The sequence below is a fragment of the Entamoeba nuttalli genome, assembly GCF_000257125.1.
Source record: "Entamoeba nuttalli P19 unplaced genomic scaffold asmbl_5968, whole genome shotgun sequence".
NCBI classification, from domain to species: domain Eukaryota; phylum Evosea; order Mastigamoebida; family Endamoebidae; genus Entamoeba; species Entamoeba nuttalli.
In genome coordinates, this window is record NW_008577800.1 from 1 (window position 1) to 15,372 (window position 15,372).

The 15,372-nt window shown below is 25.1% G+C and overlaps 10 protein-coding genes across 10 annotated transcripts; 4 read left to right on the plus strand and 6 right to left on the minus strand.

Moving 5' to 3' along the window:
- Positions 1-1,337: 1,337 nt before the first annotated feature.
- On the minus strand, positions 1,338-2,935 carry ENU1_144150 (transporter, auxin efflux carrier (AEC) family protein; the record flags this gene model as incomplete). The annotated part of the gene is made up of 2 exons (XM_008860416.1): positions 1,338-2,546; positions 2,594-2,935. The coding sequence occupies 2 exons, from the start codon at positions 2,933-2,935 to the stop codon at positions 1,338-1,340; spliced, it is 1,551 nt and encodes a 516-aa protein (XP_008858638.1).
- Positions 2,936-3,202: 267 nt separating this feature from the next.
- ENU1_144160 (hypothetical protein) lies at positions 3,203-3,439 on the minus strand (the record flags this gene model as incomplete). The annotated part of the gene is made up of 1 exon (XM_008860417.1): positions 3,203-3,439. The coding sequence occupies one exon, from the start codon at positions 3,437-3,439 to the stop codon at positions 3,203-3,205; it is 237 nt and encodes a 78-aa protein (XP_008858639.1).
- Positions 3,440-6,743: 3,304 nt separating this feature from the next.
- On the plus strand, positions 6,744-7,436 carry ENU1_144170 (hypothetical protein; the record flags this gene model as incomplete). Its single annotated transcript, XM_008860418.1, has 2 exons — positions 6,744-6,790; positions 7,061-7,436. 2 exons carry the CDS (start codon positions 6,744-6,746, stop codon positions 7,434-7,436), a joined length of 423 nt encoding a protein of 140 aa, XP_008858640.1.
- Positions 7,437-7,577: 141 nt separating this feature from the next.
- On the plus strand, positions 7,578-7,994 carry ENU1_144180 (hypothetical protein; the record flags this gene model as incomplete). The annotated part of the gene is made up of 1 exon (XM_008860419.1): positions 7,578-7,994. One exon carries the CDS (start codon positions 7,578-7,580, stop codon positions 7,992-7,994), a length of 417 nt encoding a protein of 138 aa, XP_008858641.1.
- Positions 7,995-8,111: 117 nt separating this feature from the next.
- On the plus strand, positions 8,112-8,738 carry ENU1_144190 (hypothetical protein; the record flags this gene model as incomplete). The annotated part of the gene is made up of 1 exon (XM_008860420.1): positions 8,112-8,738. One exon carries the CDS (start codon positions 8,112-8,114, stop codon positions 8,736-8,738), a length of 627 nt encoding a protein of 208 aa, XP_008858642.1.
- A 128-nt stretch (positions 8,739-8,866) lies between these two features.
- ENU1_144200 (heat shock protein STI1, putative) lies at positions 8,867-10,174 on the minus strand (the record flags this gene model as incomplete). The annotated part of the gene is made up of 1 exon (XM_008860421.1): positions 8,867-10,174. One exon carries the CDS (start codon positions 10,172-10,174, stop codon positions 8,867-8,869), a length of 1,308 nt encoding a protein of 435 aa, XP_008858643.1.
- Positions 10,175-10,497: 323 nt separating this feature from the next.
- ENU1_144210 (hypothetical protein) lies at positions 10,498-11,407 on the plus strand (the record flags this gene model as incomplete). Its single annotated transcript, XM_008860422.1, has 2 exons — positions 10,498-10,566; positions 10,613-11,407. The coding sequence occupies 2 exons, from the start codon at positions 10,498-10,500 to the stop codon at positions 11,405-11,407; spliced, it is 864 nt and encodes a 287-aa protein (XP_008858644.1).
- Positions 11,408-11,516: 109 nt separating this feature from the next.
- Positions 11,517-12,035, minus strand: ENU1_144220 (LIM zinc finger domain containing protein; the record flags this gene model as incomplete). The annotated part of the gene is made up of 1 exon (XM_008860423.1): positions 11,517-12,035. The coding sequence occupies one exon, from the start codon at positions 12,033-12,035 to the stop codon at positions 11,517-11,519; it is 519 nt and encodes a 172-aa protein (XP_008858645.1).
- Positions 12,036-12,399: 364 nt separating this feature from the next.
- Positions 12,400-13,230, minus strand: ENU1_144230 (LIM zinc finger domain containing protein; the record flags this gene model as incomplete). The annotated part of the gene is made up of 1 exon (XM_008860424.1): positions 12,400-13,230. One exon carries the CDS (start codon positions 13,228-13,230, stop codon positions 12,400-12,402), a length of 831 nt encoding a protein of 276 aa, XP_008858646.1.
- Positions 13,231-13,394: 164 nt separating this feature from the next.
- Positions 13,395-15,173, minus strand: ENU1_144240 (hypothetical protein; the record flags this gene model as incomplete). Its single annotated transcript, XM_008860425.1, has 1 exon — positions 13,395-15,173. The coding sequence occupies one exon, from the start codon at positions 15,171-15,173 to the stop codon at positions 13,395-13,397; it is 1,779 nt and encodes a 592-aa protein (XP_008858647.1).
- Between the last annotated feature and the right edge of the window lie 199 nt (positions 15,174-15,372).

Genomic DNA, 15,372 nt, shown 5'->3' on the forward strand with positions numbered 1-15,372 from the left:
GTTATTAACACATCAAGTTAAATATTATTTATTTAACACATTCAATGAAACATCATTTTAATAAATTTATTTTTAAAATGATGAATAAATAACAAAAAGAATAATATCGTAATAATATCATAATAATTTTTGATGATGAAATTTCTTTTAACTAATACTAAAATGAAGAAGCAAAACACTTTCAATAGATCATATCTTCTTTAATCACCGCTAATTATACTTAATAATTAGAAACAGTGACTGTATAAGGATAAATTTTAAAAGAAGTATATTATATCAAACATTAAACATAATAACATAAGAAGAAACATGAAGGAGTTTTTGAAGAAATGATAAATGGAAATGACTAATATCACAAGAACTAAATAATAACACAAGAAAATATGAAAAGAAATAATAAATTGATCTGAATTAACAATAATAATCACAATGAAGTGCAATTCTTCTAATTAATTCCATTATACGTCATACTTCTCTCTTATATGATTCTTCCAATATTATAACTGTTTATGGTACAAATAAAAATAAAATGTAAATGAAACACCTATTTAGTGTATGTTCATAATAAATAAATGATATAGAGTATAAAATTAGTAGTGGTGTAAAAAGGGTAAAGCATAAATGAATATTAAAACAAAAGTGAATAAGAAAAATAAAGAAATAAATCAATTATATTACGAATGAATAACTTCAAAAAAATGATAAAATAAGAAAATAATATATAATAAGTAAATATTACATAAATCAGTAATAATGTTAGTGAATGAACAGAATATTTAAAAGTAATTGAATCAAAAAAGAGATATCGAATAACCTAGTGTTTGAAACTATAGAAAAGATTAAACCATTCAAATTTCAATTTCATAGTCGTATTAAAGTAGTAATTTAAAATAAAGTCTTTTGTTCTTATAGTAAAAATAATCCTGAAATTTAAGAATGACAATTGTAATTCTTTATAATTTTGAATTATATAAAATGGTCAATAACCAATAACAACTGAATATCTTTTATAACAAAACATAAACAAGAGTGTAAAATAATTATTACCCATATAATTAAAATATAAAACAAAATATTACTCAAGAAACGTCCAAATAAAGAGAATGAAATAAATAATACTTATCAAGAAAATAAGTCTAATTTAAAAATAGTGAAATCTCATTATTATTAATTCAACAATTTTTTAAAATAAACTTACATCATAAAAAAGATATTCTCCAATTAAAGATGTTTAAATTGATACAAAATTTCATAAAAACTAATCTCAATAACTTTTTATATATTAATGTTCATATAACCAAAAACTAAAACACTTCTCAATTTAACATTAGTACATTTTATTTCCATTCTAAAGATTTCATTGATAAAACAACACCAAAAATGATGTTTAATATAGCGAACATATAGCACCAAAACAAAATTGCTGAACATGATTTAACTCCTTTTGGATAACACACATTAACAACAATTAAACCATTAATAGCAGGTGGGGCAAATGACTCCATTTGTAGAACAAAGTAAAATACTTTATTTGAAGGAAGAATATCATATTTCCACATAAAGAATGTACAAACCCATGAAACAGCTGGAAAGAGTACCATTCTCACAAAAACACCAATTACAATCTTCCAAAATGGAATAGAACTACCAAAAGGTCCTTTCTCAAAACTTCCACCAAGAAGAAACAAAGCACAAAACACAGCAGCACTTCCCATGTAATTAATACATCTTCCAATGATACTCCAATCAGTTCTTATAAACAAAGGGTCTCTCACCCATTTAAGTAACATTAGAATAACCCCAATAATAGTACAAATAGTAGGTGGAGAAAAGAAGTTTTTAATTGAAGACCTAACAATTGAAGGGAGTTTGTTCCATACATAAACAAAAGGATAACATAATGTCTTTTTAATTTTATGTAACTTCTTTTTGAACTTATCTATTTCTATTTTCATCTTGTTTATTTTAGATGATTCCCCAGACATATCTTTTTTATTATTAGATATAGCTTCATCTACCTTACTATCTTCTTCTTTAGATGAAGTTTTATCTATTTTAATAATTTCTTCTGTTTGTATATTTGTACTACCTTCCTTATTTAAAGTTTTATCTTCTTTAGGTAAGTTCTCATCTTCTTTAGTTAAAGTTTCATCTTCTTTAGGTATATTTTTATCTTCTTTAGGTATATTTTTATCCTCTTCTTTTGAAGGTTTTGGAGTTTCAATGTCTTTAGAAATTTCTTCTGATTTCGTTGATTGTTTAACCTCAACTTCTTTAGAATCTTCCTCTTTTTTTTCTACAGGTTGAGTTTCTTCCATTTCAATAGCCACTTCTCCAGGCTCTTTTATTTGAGACTCATTTTTTCCCTTATTTTCCGGCTCTCTTGTAGTAAGACTAAAATAGTCATATCCAATAATGAAAAATGTCACCATAAAAGATATTTGATACGCACATATATATTGATTCGCTTTACTCTTAGCATTCTCTCCTAATTCATCTGTCTCTCCAGTTAATGCTTCAATAACAGCCATTGGAATGTACATTACCTATAAAATAAATTTCTTCAATAACCATTTCAAGAAAAGAAACAAACATTTGCGAAACCAAGAACAAAAGAATAAAGACTACGTTCTTCTTTTGGTATTCTAATTATATATGAAGCTATTAAAACAGGAAAAAACTGAAGAGAGGTATGAATGATGCTAGCGACTGGAAGAATCCATAATTCTTTTAGCTCAGAAATAGTGTCTATTGCTGTGGCTACTTGATAGAGCACAACACATGGCATAAAATAAGTAAATATTAATTTAGAAAAAATTGACCTCACTTGTGTGTTAAATCCAGAGAGTTTTGAAGCTGCAAATCCCATCAGTGTGATGCACATAATTTTGATTACTGCAAAACATGCACATTTGATGATTTCTCTTACTAACATTAATGAATGAGTTACTTCTTCAAATTTTTGTATTATAAATATTCCCATAAATAAAATTTTCTTAATGAATGAAACTATACAATAACTTAAAACAATTTTTGTTCCTTTCTCGCTATTTCAATTGAGGAGTATTGTTAACCTCAAAAAGAAGAAGATTTTAAACAAACATTCTTGATAACCAAAAAAAACTTAAATTCTATTTTTAGTTAAACAAAAAAATTATTTCTTTATATTCACACCCTATTTTGAAAAAAAGAAAAACCTTCTTCAAATATCAATAAAATGTTTTGGTGTAAAACGCTCTGGACGTTGTTTTCCACAAAGTGCATTTGATATTCCTTTATATTCATACGTATTTTGGTCACAATAACTCACTCTTTTATTATTTTCTTTATAAACACGAATATCAACCATAAATCCATATCCAAATGAAAATGAAACATCATTTGACATTTGACCTGTGTAAAATGCATATTGTTGTTCTTTAATATCAAATTTTTTCATTCCTTCTATTGTTTCTTCTAAAGACTTAGTCTCAACTATTACATTTAACTGATTGACAATATTTGATAAAAAAACTAAAGAGAAAGTTTAAAAAAGAAAAACAAAGTACTAAACAATCAATTAGTAAATACTTTTCAAACACTAAAACAGATTACATATGGCTATTAGTCATAGGGTTATTATTAGTAGAAACAACTCCTCCTTTTTTGTTAACCGCCAAATAAAATTATAAAATATACACTTACACTGCAATACCACTAAAAACACAGTATTAGAATAGTGTTATTCTTACTCAAAGAGGGGTTATAGATAATTATTTAACAAGGATATTTTTATAACCTTTCTTTTATTTCTAACAAACTTAGTCTTTCTTTTAGAAATAATTTTAAATATTTTTAAAAGGATTAATTAACTTTTCTTCTAATACACAACCATTACAAAGATATTGTATTACAACTAGTTGTTAGTTTGTGTAAACAATTTGGAGAATACAAAATTAATTGATTGCAAAATAAACGAACAAATAAATAATTAAATAAAATAACGATTAAATTTCCAATGTCTTAGTTATAAAAACATATTAGTCTTGCTACTTAAGAGATTGATTCTAGAATTATTTTTTAACCAAATTAGCTGAGTATTTAACAAATATAATGTAAAGTCTGACAGATTTATTAATTTGATTAGAAAAAATAGAAATAATGTTAAAATGATTAAATGAAACTGTATGAACTATTGATATTGCTAAAAATGTTTCAATTTAGAACGATGTTTATGAAACGAAGTAGAATAAAAATAAGTTAATATCACATGTGTATAAACATTAATACTGTTATATGTATAATCAAAATAACAATCAATAAATATTGATTTTATGAATCCAATGAAATTAATCAAATAAAATACGTTATAATACATTAAGTAAAATAAAAGTCGTAAGAAATTATAAACTGGTTTCATTCATCTAAAATAAAAATTTAATAAAATATTGCTAAATTGTTATATCAAGACATAAGATAATATTTCTAAAAGAAAAGAAATACAGAGCATTTCTTAGAGATTTTTTTAATAATAAATTTTATTGAAAAAAACATATAAATTGTCTGTTAAAAAGTACAAAATTAAAATTATTACTATGTTTATTGAAGAAAATTGACATATATTGTTTAAAAATAAATAGAACAATATAAATGAACATTGCTATTCTGTTTTGTTCTTGTTTAAAACCAAGTTAATTGAAATCTTTCATTTATTATGTTTTTGTTCTTAGAAATTTTTTACTTATGCAATAATAAAAAGACAAAATACTACTATCCATTCATTTTTAGAAAGGAAAAGTAGGAATTGTATTTCATTCTTTTATTGTTATTTTGATAGATATTTTTAATTACATCAACAATAATTAATTAAAAACTTATCTTTCTCTAAAAAAATAATCAATATTTCTCGATATGATTTAAATTTATTACTTAATATTTAAACCAAAAACTATTGCAATAAAAATAAACAGATAATTTTTATCATTTGTAATACTAATCAAAGAAAAAATACAAATAAACAAGTAAATGAGAAAGAACAATATTAAGACAAAATACTAATCAGAGCATATGTATTTTATTAGTACAACATTTAGTTAAAAAAACTTCCAATAATTTTTTTTCTGGCTAAAATAATAAAAAGCTCTTTTTCAAAAAGACAATATCTCTTCAAATAAACAAAAGAAAAATATCATAATAAATTCAGAGTTAATACATGTATGCCTTTGAAATTATTTTAACATAAAAAAAGAAATATTTGAGAACGAAAAAAATTTAACACTAAAAATGTATATATGACTACAATTAGAAATAATGTTAAATGAATATAAAAATGAAAATATTTAACTTAAATTTATAACTATTGATCAAATGTCTCTCTTTTAATTTTCATAGTTATAAAAACTTCACAACTGAATTAGTTTTTATTCATTTGTTGTCCTTATTGTTTCTATTTGATTCTGTACTTATGACTTTAATAATATCTACTGTGGTTATTTCTTTTAACTGTCTTGAATAACTAAGTTATACCATAATAGTTGTTGAATTATTCTTCCATCATCAAATGTTTCATTATTTCTATAATGGATATGAAATATTTTAATATTATTGATTCAATGGAATTAGATTATAATTAAATTATTCTGTATTTTCTTGAAATCTTTTAAAACCAATTTCTAAATTAATAGTATTAAAATATAATAATGTTACCATTATTGTGTATGATCTTATTTCCATGCTTTCTTATTAGTTAATTATTTTTTTTTCACCCTTCTTTTTTATTTTATTGAAATAACTCAAAACTGAGTTATAAATAAACCTCAATAAATTATTCGAGAAATAATACTCTTTTTTTAGAGTAAAGAGAATGAACTATAAAACAAAAAAGAAACTTTATTTGGTAAAATATCACATAGTTAACAAGTTCTGTACAAATACAAAGAAACAAAAACAGTTATTAGAGGAATTAAAAAGGCATAATCAAGCACATTATCATAGAATAAAATAAAACCATCATCCTCTATAATACTCTTTATTTTGATACCTATCCTAAGTTCACTCTATGTCTGACACAAAAGTCATCGACGTTATTCTTCTTAAAGACTTATCTGTGTCAAAATAAAAAATATTGAACAAATTGGTATTTATTCATTTTTCAATTATTTGGAAAATTGGATACAAATAAACACATTTTATACTTTTCATTTACCTCTTATTCTGTTGAAATATTCTGAGGTAACATTTACAAATGAGTCTAACTCTTCTAGAAAAATGACGTACTGTCCAAGGTTCTTCATGACTAAAAACTCATAGAAATAACCAAATACTTTTAGTCTTTACAAAAATAATAGATACAACAGTTTGTTTTTGTTTTTTAAAATTGAATAAATTTTTTCTTATTGATGTTATATATAACACATTTATATTTCATTTGGTATTTTTATAAATCGTTTATACTGAAAAAGTAAAAAAAATGAATAGCTGAGTTTCTATTAAAAAACGGAAGCAAACGTCAATAGAAAATCCTTTCTCGAAGTTAGATGACGTGGCTACATTTAATATAAATGGAAAAAGCCAAAAAATCAGGGTTTTAATGTATTAAAAATAAAAAAAATGATGATAAAGAAAAATAGATTAATTAGAATATTTAACTAAATAAATTAAACTTTGATACATTAAAAATCCATTCAAACCCTTAGAACCTTCCAATTCTAAACTCTTCTTTTTATTTAAAGATTGTGGAAGTCATTTTTAATATCACTTCTTTCATGAACGTAGTCAAGCCATCTGCTCAACATATATTTTTTGATACAACGTTTGTAAATAAATATTAAAATTATCAAACACTATTCGATTAACTATTTAAAGTTTAGAATAGTGCACTTGATTCTAAAGAAAGTAATTTGATGTTTTTCTTTTTAATACACAATTACTTTTAAGTAAAGAGGATATAACAAAAGGACTCTTTCTATAGAAAAAGACCTTTTATCATACCTTTTTTTTAATTGAGCAGTGTGCAGTAATTCTGCAGTAAATTTATGGTTTATATTAGGTATTTTCATTTAATTTAATATTCACAAAATAGAGATTATATTATTCAAGATTGTGATGATGATTATTGTTTCGATGAAGAAGAAGAAGAAAATTATTTCTCTCATGAAGATGAATTGGTAACTCCAAATGAGCCAATTGTTAAACATTTAAAAATGAAGGAAGATGATGATATTCATAAAGTCATTGTCCCACCACGAGACTATAATCCAGTCTCACATATTCTATCAGCTCCTGTTTATGATGATAGTTATTGTATGGAGCATGATTTTGTCGAAGATTTTACTAATCAACGACTTTGTAAATCTGTTCAATTTGATAAACAATTAGGTTTAGATTCTTCTTTCGATGAGTCTGATTATGACGATGAAGACAACCATGATAATGATGATTATTTCATGTTTTTATAAATGACTGTTTTTATCTCTTTTAAATCTTATAACTAACTTATTTTTTTTTCTTGAACGTTTAATTGTTTTTATTTTTTTGTTGAACATAAAATAACTAGAAAGGGTTTGGTTGTCTCTATATATTTATAATTTCTATTTCTCATGAATAAAAAACCACCTGTTTATCAAATAAAGTCTGCAGGTTGTAAACAATATGTAGTTGATATAGGAGAAGATAATGAATTAATAATCTCAAGCATGAGAAGGAAAAGTCAACTATTTTTATTAATAGATGGCCGAATAATTAATAGTCAAACAGGAAAAGTACTGTCTGTTCACAATGATGGGAGTGGAAGATTAGAAATTGTACAAAAGGAAAAGGCACTAACAGAAGATGAACTTTGGATTGTAGAAGAAAATAATAGAGAAGGTAGTATAATTTACAATAAAAAATATTCAAATAGATGTATTACTGTTGAAGAGGGTGTATATTGTGACGATTCTTCACTTATATTAGAACCTTATGATGGAAGTAAGAATCAAAGGTTTTGGTTTCATTGTAAAAAACGTAAAAACTAAATAAATTTTGTTATTTATCACATTTCAATCTTCATAAGGAGATAATCATAATTCTTTTTTGAAAATGAATAATAAAAAAAAGAAATTTTTAATATTAACTAAAAATAATAAATAAAGATGAGTGCACATCAAAACTCTTTTGATTTAGATGTCGAGTCATTTATTCCAAAGTCAAAATCACCACTTAACATAGAGCAATATAATGAGTTAGTTAAATCATTACCTCTCAGTACTCCACAAGAATATCTTGATCAAATTAAATACGCTTATCCATGTGATAGAGAGGCTATGGTAGATCTTGTAAAAGAGATTATGCAAAATAAATGTGAAATTGATTTTGGTGAAGATGATACAGGTTCATTTTCTGATGATGATTTTGACTTTATCTCAGACGATGATTTAAAGGAATATGAAAATTACTTAGAACATGTCCGATTATCTGATGAATTAAGAGATTTACAAAAAACCATTAATGAACAAAGTCCTGAAGATTCTTTAATGTCAAAAATTCAAGCAAAAGAATTAGCCAATGAATATAATAAACTTAATGTATTTACTCATGAAGAATTTAAAAATAAAGTACCACATGATTTTAGTAAAAAAGGTGTTGATTATGAAATTAATGATCAAATAGTAATGGCAATAGGAAAAATAATTCCACCTGAACAATTAACATTAGATAGGTTGGTAGATTATTTAGACACCTTTCATATTTTTGGTATTGTAAGTGAAGACCTTAGATAAGTATATTGTAAATGAAAACGTTGCATAGTTTTTATTTATTTATTATAATTGAATTTTTATTATTTTTATTATAAAAAGTAGTATAATAATAAATAACATAATAAAAGAGAATAAAAAAAGAAGTAATTTTATGTTTGTGACTGTAATATTCCTAATTGAATCATTTTTTCTATATACTGTCGATATTTGGGGTCTTTTCTTAATTTTTTTAAATTATTTGGATTTTCATTAATTAGTCTAATAATTTCACGAACTTCATCATGCATTAAATATCTTTCAATATCTGAATTCATTGTTGGTCCTTTAAGTATTTTTCTTTCTTGCTCTTGTTCAATTAATTCTTTGACTTCTTCATATTTTGTTTTAGCTTCATTTATTCCATCTTTTATTGCAATGTCAAAATATTTCTCAGCATTTTCTAATTCTTTTACTTCAAAATATGCATTTGCTAATCTAAAAGCAATTCTTCCATGTCTTTTTTGATCAGTAATTTTATTAATTAAATTACTACAAATTTGAATTACAAATCTCCATTGTTTCATTTCATAATAAACAGCTGATTTATTTAATTGATATATTATATTTGTTTTATCTAACATCATCGCACGATTATAACATTCAATTGCTTCTTGAAACATTTTTTGTTTATAAAACTCATTTCCTTTTTCTTTTTCTTTTTCTGCTTCAATAATACGTTCTTCATTATTTTTTGGTGGAATAAATGGTTTTGATTTTTTCTGAGTAACATTCTTAAGAAAATCTTTTACTTCTTGAGATGATTCGTTCTTATCATTATTAACATCTATTCCTTTTTCATCCATTTCTTTTTTTAATTCTCTTTGTTTTTCCTTTGTAATTGCTTCACTCCATAAGGAGTTAGTATTTTGTGCATTTAAAAATTGGTTCATATCAACACCCATTAATACCATTAAACACTCTGAAATTTTTGGGTCTTTTACACCACTTTTAAATAACATTGGATTATTTACATAATCACTTAAATATTCTTTGAAACTTTCATCTTTTAAATACTTCTTTGTACGTTCATTTGACATTAATTTTTCTTCCCAATTATCAAAAACATGCATTGGGTCAAATTGAATTGTATCTTTTTCTAATACTTCTAAATGTAATTTTTTCCAATACTCATTCGTTTCTTCCATTGACATTGCTTTTTCAATTACTCTTCTTGCTTCTTGATACTTTTCCATTTTAATTAATGACAATGCAATTGGTTTTAACCCATCAGTCACATTAGGGTTTAGTCGTGCTGAAGTAACTCCATCAGTAAATGCTTCCATATATTTACCAAGTGAGTAATAGCACATTCCTCGTTTTGCAAATAACTCTGAGTCTGTTCCATTATTTTCAATTAATTTATTATATTCTTCTAACATCTTTTCATCATTTTGATAATCTTCATTGTCTTTACTCATCTTTTTCTGTTTGTTTTTTTTTATTTTTTTATTTATTTTTTGGGTAAAAAGAATAATTGATTTGTTGTTTTTTTTAATTTTCTTAAACAATTATTTTCTTTTAGTTCTTCAAATCAATTTCCTTTTTTCAGAAGTTTCAACATTATCCCGAATTATTAGATTATTTTTTTCCTATCTGTCAGTAATTTCTAAAACAAGAAAGAAACTGATAGAATCTTAAATTTCTACCATTGATGTCCCATTTCAAGGATTACTTCAGACGTGTTCAAAGTCAAAAAACATCATTTAAGCTTCTTGTTATTTTAACAGCATTTTGTGGAATTATGTCACTTGTTGCTTTTTCTTATCAATTTATTTTATATGGCAAATCAGAAGAGACTGATGGTATTTATGTTTGTTTTTATCAAAAATTAAAAATAGTCAAATATTCATTCGTAGATGGACCTTACTTTTGAATCTACTAATGGAACATGTCACTCATACCCATTCAAAGAAAACCGTCCACTTGACTTTATTTACTTTACTGATGTTGGTGTGTATAAATTTTATTGTATGCCACCTTTGACGTACCAAGTTATTTGTCATTTATTTGCTACAATGCTTACCTTTATCCTTTCAATAGTGTCGTTCGTATTTGGTTCTGTGTTAGTTCAAAAAATATCGATAATCTTTATCTTAGCATATATTGCATTTAGTTTTCTTCTTCTTATTGTTGGCATTACTGACACAGTGATGGGATTTAATTCTGATAAGTTTTGTAATAATGAACTTCTTAATACAGTTGATTTTACACACTCTATATCAAAACCTTCTTCTATTCAATGCAATATAGACTATATCACTTATTTTGGAGTTTATGAAATAATTGTAGCTCTTTTTGCTGCTGCTCATGGAGTTATTATCGGTTGTTTGTTCTTTGATTATTTTAAATCCAAAAAGGCTTTAAGAGATGAACAACAAAAGCCTTATGCAGGTCTTAAGTTTGATTCCCAAGGAAATGTCATTAAATCTGATGACCAAAATTTGAAGCAATCAACTAAAAACTCTGAACAAGAAATCGAATTAAAAACTCATCTCACTCAAAACCCAATCCAAATAGAGAAATCAAAATTACATCAAACACAAGAAGTAGTTGATATGCCTAAAGAACAACTACCACAACTAGATAATCAGTCTCAAAGAAGTGAACAAAATGATAATACACCAGAAGTTATCATTACAGAATCAAAATAACATTGTTAATTAATTAGTCTTTGTTTTCAATATTAATATTGAGAAGGTCTTCTGCTAATCTTATAAAAAGAAGAAAAAATTGTTAGTTGAAGAGAAAAATGAAATGAATTTATTTCTTTTCTAATTTGCAAAGAGCAGCATCAAGTCTATCAAAAATTTGGTCTATTTGATTTGAACTTACTGGAGTAATAATTCCACAACTTTCTAATTTAGTGCAAGTTCCATCAATTTTATCTAATTGTTTTAAAATATTTTCTATAAGTGTTTTTGTTTCAGGAGAAAAAGTAGGCTCTTCTTTCTTAGGTTCAGCATGACATTCTTCTTTCTTAGGTTCTTCTTTCTTAGGTTCTTCTTTCTTAGGCTCAGCATGATGCTCTTCATCTTTCTTTTCCCAGTTAGCACTACGTTTTGTATAACCAAAACCTTCATCATAGTTTCCTTTTTCTTTAAACATTTGTTGGAAATGGACTTTGCAATAATAAATTCCATGGTTCTTTGCAAAGTTAGATCCATTTAATGTTTTCTTACAAACACTACATCTAAAACAATTTTTGTGCATAGTAATTCCTTCAATAACAATAGACTCCATTTGATAAGCTTTTTTTCCACATACTGGGCAAGTAGACATTATTTATTTGGAAATTTAAAGTTTGACCTTTAAATTCTATTTTGAGTTGAACCTTTTTCTCATATTTAGTTCTTTTCAAGAACTTTTATTTTTAGTGTTGAATATATTCCTTTTTGTAGCTGAATAATTTAGCAAATGAGTCAATGTTTTAAAATTCTATTTTTTGAAGTTCTGTGATTTAAAAACAATTATTTCAACAAAACTGTATTAAAACTCTATTAAGACGAATAATAATTAACAAGAAATATTATTATGACATACATTTTTACTGAAAAAAAGTTTTAGTAATAAGATATGAATAAAAGTATTTATAAATAAAATTTAGAATCAAAACAAAAAAAAAATATAATAAAAATAAAATGATTTAACAAGAAGGAGCACATTCTGGATGATAATTTTTATTCCCAACAACAATATATTTTCCTTTAATTGGGTTATTACAACGAGCACATTTAGGTAATTTATTTAACATACATGGATGACAAATAATTTTTCCTTTATGATTATAATATTTTGAAGTAGAATATATTCTTTGATTACATTTATAACAATGAACACATTTGTCATGATAATAATTCCCAAATATCATTTTATAACTTTCATTTCCATTTATATTTTGATGACAATATTTACATTTCTTTATTCCACTTGTTGAAGATGATTTTGGTGATCCAATAGACACAATAACATCTCCTCTTTTTTTTAAGTTTATCAATGAAGGAGATGATGATGAACTACTTTTTACTTGACTTGATTGTTCAAAACAAACTTTTTCTTTTTCTTTTTGTTTTTTAGGTTTTTCATAAGTGTTTTTATGGTCTCTTTGTATAAAATCAAAGTCTGAAGATGTTGGTGTTAAGCTATGAGTCATTGGGTCAGGGCTACTACTAAAAACAAAATGGATATGAGATTTTTCTTTGGCTTGTTTTCCTTTCTTTTCCTTTTGTACTTCTTTATCTTTACTTTCAAAATAACTCTTTTTAGTACTTATTGAAGGACTTGAAGTTGGTTTAGTACTACAAGTTGTATTAATACTTGTAACAGGTTTTAGAGAAGATGAGGTAGAAGATTTAGTTATTGTTGGGTTTGTAGTTTTAAGATTATTAGAAGAAGTTGATTTTACTAAGACCCCACAATTAGTACAAAATTTGGCTGAAAACGAAATACTTTGACCACAGTTCGTACAGAAAGGCATTGTTGTTTTTAATTTTTATAGAAAAATTTTATTAACTTATTTTAAAATTTTTATTATTTCATTTTGAGATTAGATATTATAATAAATCATAAAACAATCTTATCTTTGTTTCTTTTCTTGTTTTTTGCTTATTAAAAAAGTATAAAAATTAACTTATTCCTCAATTAAATAAGTTTAACATGTAACCAATAATCTCCTCTTATTCCTGTTGGTGAAGAAAAACCATATCCTTGATACCTATATTTTCCAGTTTGTAAAACAAAGTCTCCTAATGACTGACCTTCAACAATATAAGGAATGGGGATTGTTTCACCAGCATTTTCTTGTGAATATTGGAAAACCCCAATTAAGTCATCACCTACTCTTTGATAATGAGGGTCATCAAGATATTTTGTTTTTAAGACGACATCTATAATATTTCCATCACTGTCTGTAGAAACAGAGCCATAAGTTAATGAAAGACCTTCTTTTTCTCCAACAAGAATTGGAACTATTAAACTGTTATTTGCTACACTTACCTCTACTGCCCCTCCTGTTAAAAATGTGCTTAGAGGAATTTCAACTATTTGTTGAAATAACTGATGTTTTGGATGATTGTCTATACACTCCACTATTTCTTCTTCTTTCTTTTCATCCTCTGAACGTTCAATAACTTCTATCCTCACATCATATCTTTTTTCATTTGACAATTGAGACCCTTGTTCTTGAAAGGTAATTTGATTATCAAAACTACAACTTTGGAGGTCAAGCTGATATAACTCAACTTCAAAAGAACCTCCTAACATACATTGATTTACGCGAGGAAGAGAGACTTTGTGTTCACTAAGACTTGATGCAAGAATAATAAAATATTCTGTATTTGTCTTCAATTTGAAAATAACACCTTTAGGAATGTTTTGCATCATTAGACAATCATATAACTGTTTCTTTAGTCCATCCAATTGTTGACTTAAATCATTATATTTTTTGTTTTTTGTTTCAATGTCTTTTTTTAAAGCCTTTATTTCCTTTTGTATTTCTTTTGTTTCAGCATAAATATGTGTAACATCTTGTTCATTTTGTATTTTAATCTCTTTAAGCTTTTGTTCAAATTCATTGAGTTGTCTTTGTTTCTCATCTTCAAATTTATGAGATACTTTTTTAAAGTCTTGAATAACTTTTGAGCATTCTTCTTCATGTTTTTTCATTTGAGACATGGTTGTTTCGTTTATCTCGTTAAGTTTAATGAGCTCTTGGTCTTTTAATTTTTTGTAGGTATTGTATTCAGTTTGTATTTTCTCTTTTTCTTCTTTTAGTTTAGAGATTTCACTTTCTAATTCAGAGGATTTACCCGTATTAAAAAAACTTAATTTTTTTTCTTTTGATTTTTTTTCTTTTGATTTTTTTTCTTTTAATTCTTTTTCTTTTAATTCTTTTTCTTTTGGTTTTTTTGGAATTTTGCAAACCATTCTTTTGTTTAGGTCACTTTCTAATTCAATATTTTCGGATTTCATATATTCACTAATAAAATCTTTTGCTGATTTTTCAAAATGACCCCACTCGCTTTTAGTTTTGACACTTTGAAATTCTTGGAGAATAGAAGGTATGTTCTTTAGAAAACATATTGTGTTAATTTGTTGTGAAAGGAACTCATTATAAATATCAATAGTACGTTCAGAGTCACAGAAAAAATACATGTCACGAATCAAATTGAGCATATCATCTATTACTTGAAGTTTTTTATCAAAATACTCAATAAAGTAATTTTTAATATTTTTACAGAACTCTAGAGAAGACTCTCCCTTCTTGATGCCTGGATAGTATTTAAGCACTGTATCGAAACAATGTTGAATCTCATTTACTTGTTCATGAGAACCAGACACACCTATAATGAAGTTTAATGCATCAATTAGCTCTTCTTGTTCGTTAGACTTTAGTGTTATATCCCAAGGATATGTATTCATCTAAATAATATTGATTTTAAGAAAGATAAATAAGAATCTAAATGACGTTTAACTAAAACTTTAAAATAAATTTGTTTTCTTAAAAAATTAGTTATATAAAGCAAAAAAATTACTTAATTAAGCATCAACCTTAGCTTTTAATCTTCTAAGTTCATCAGTAAATTTAATGTTGTTTCCAATAACAGCACATGAACATTTA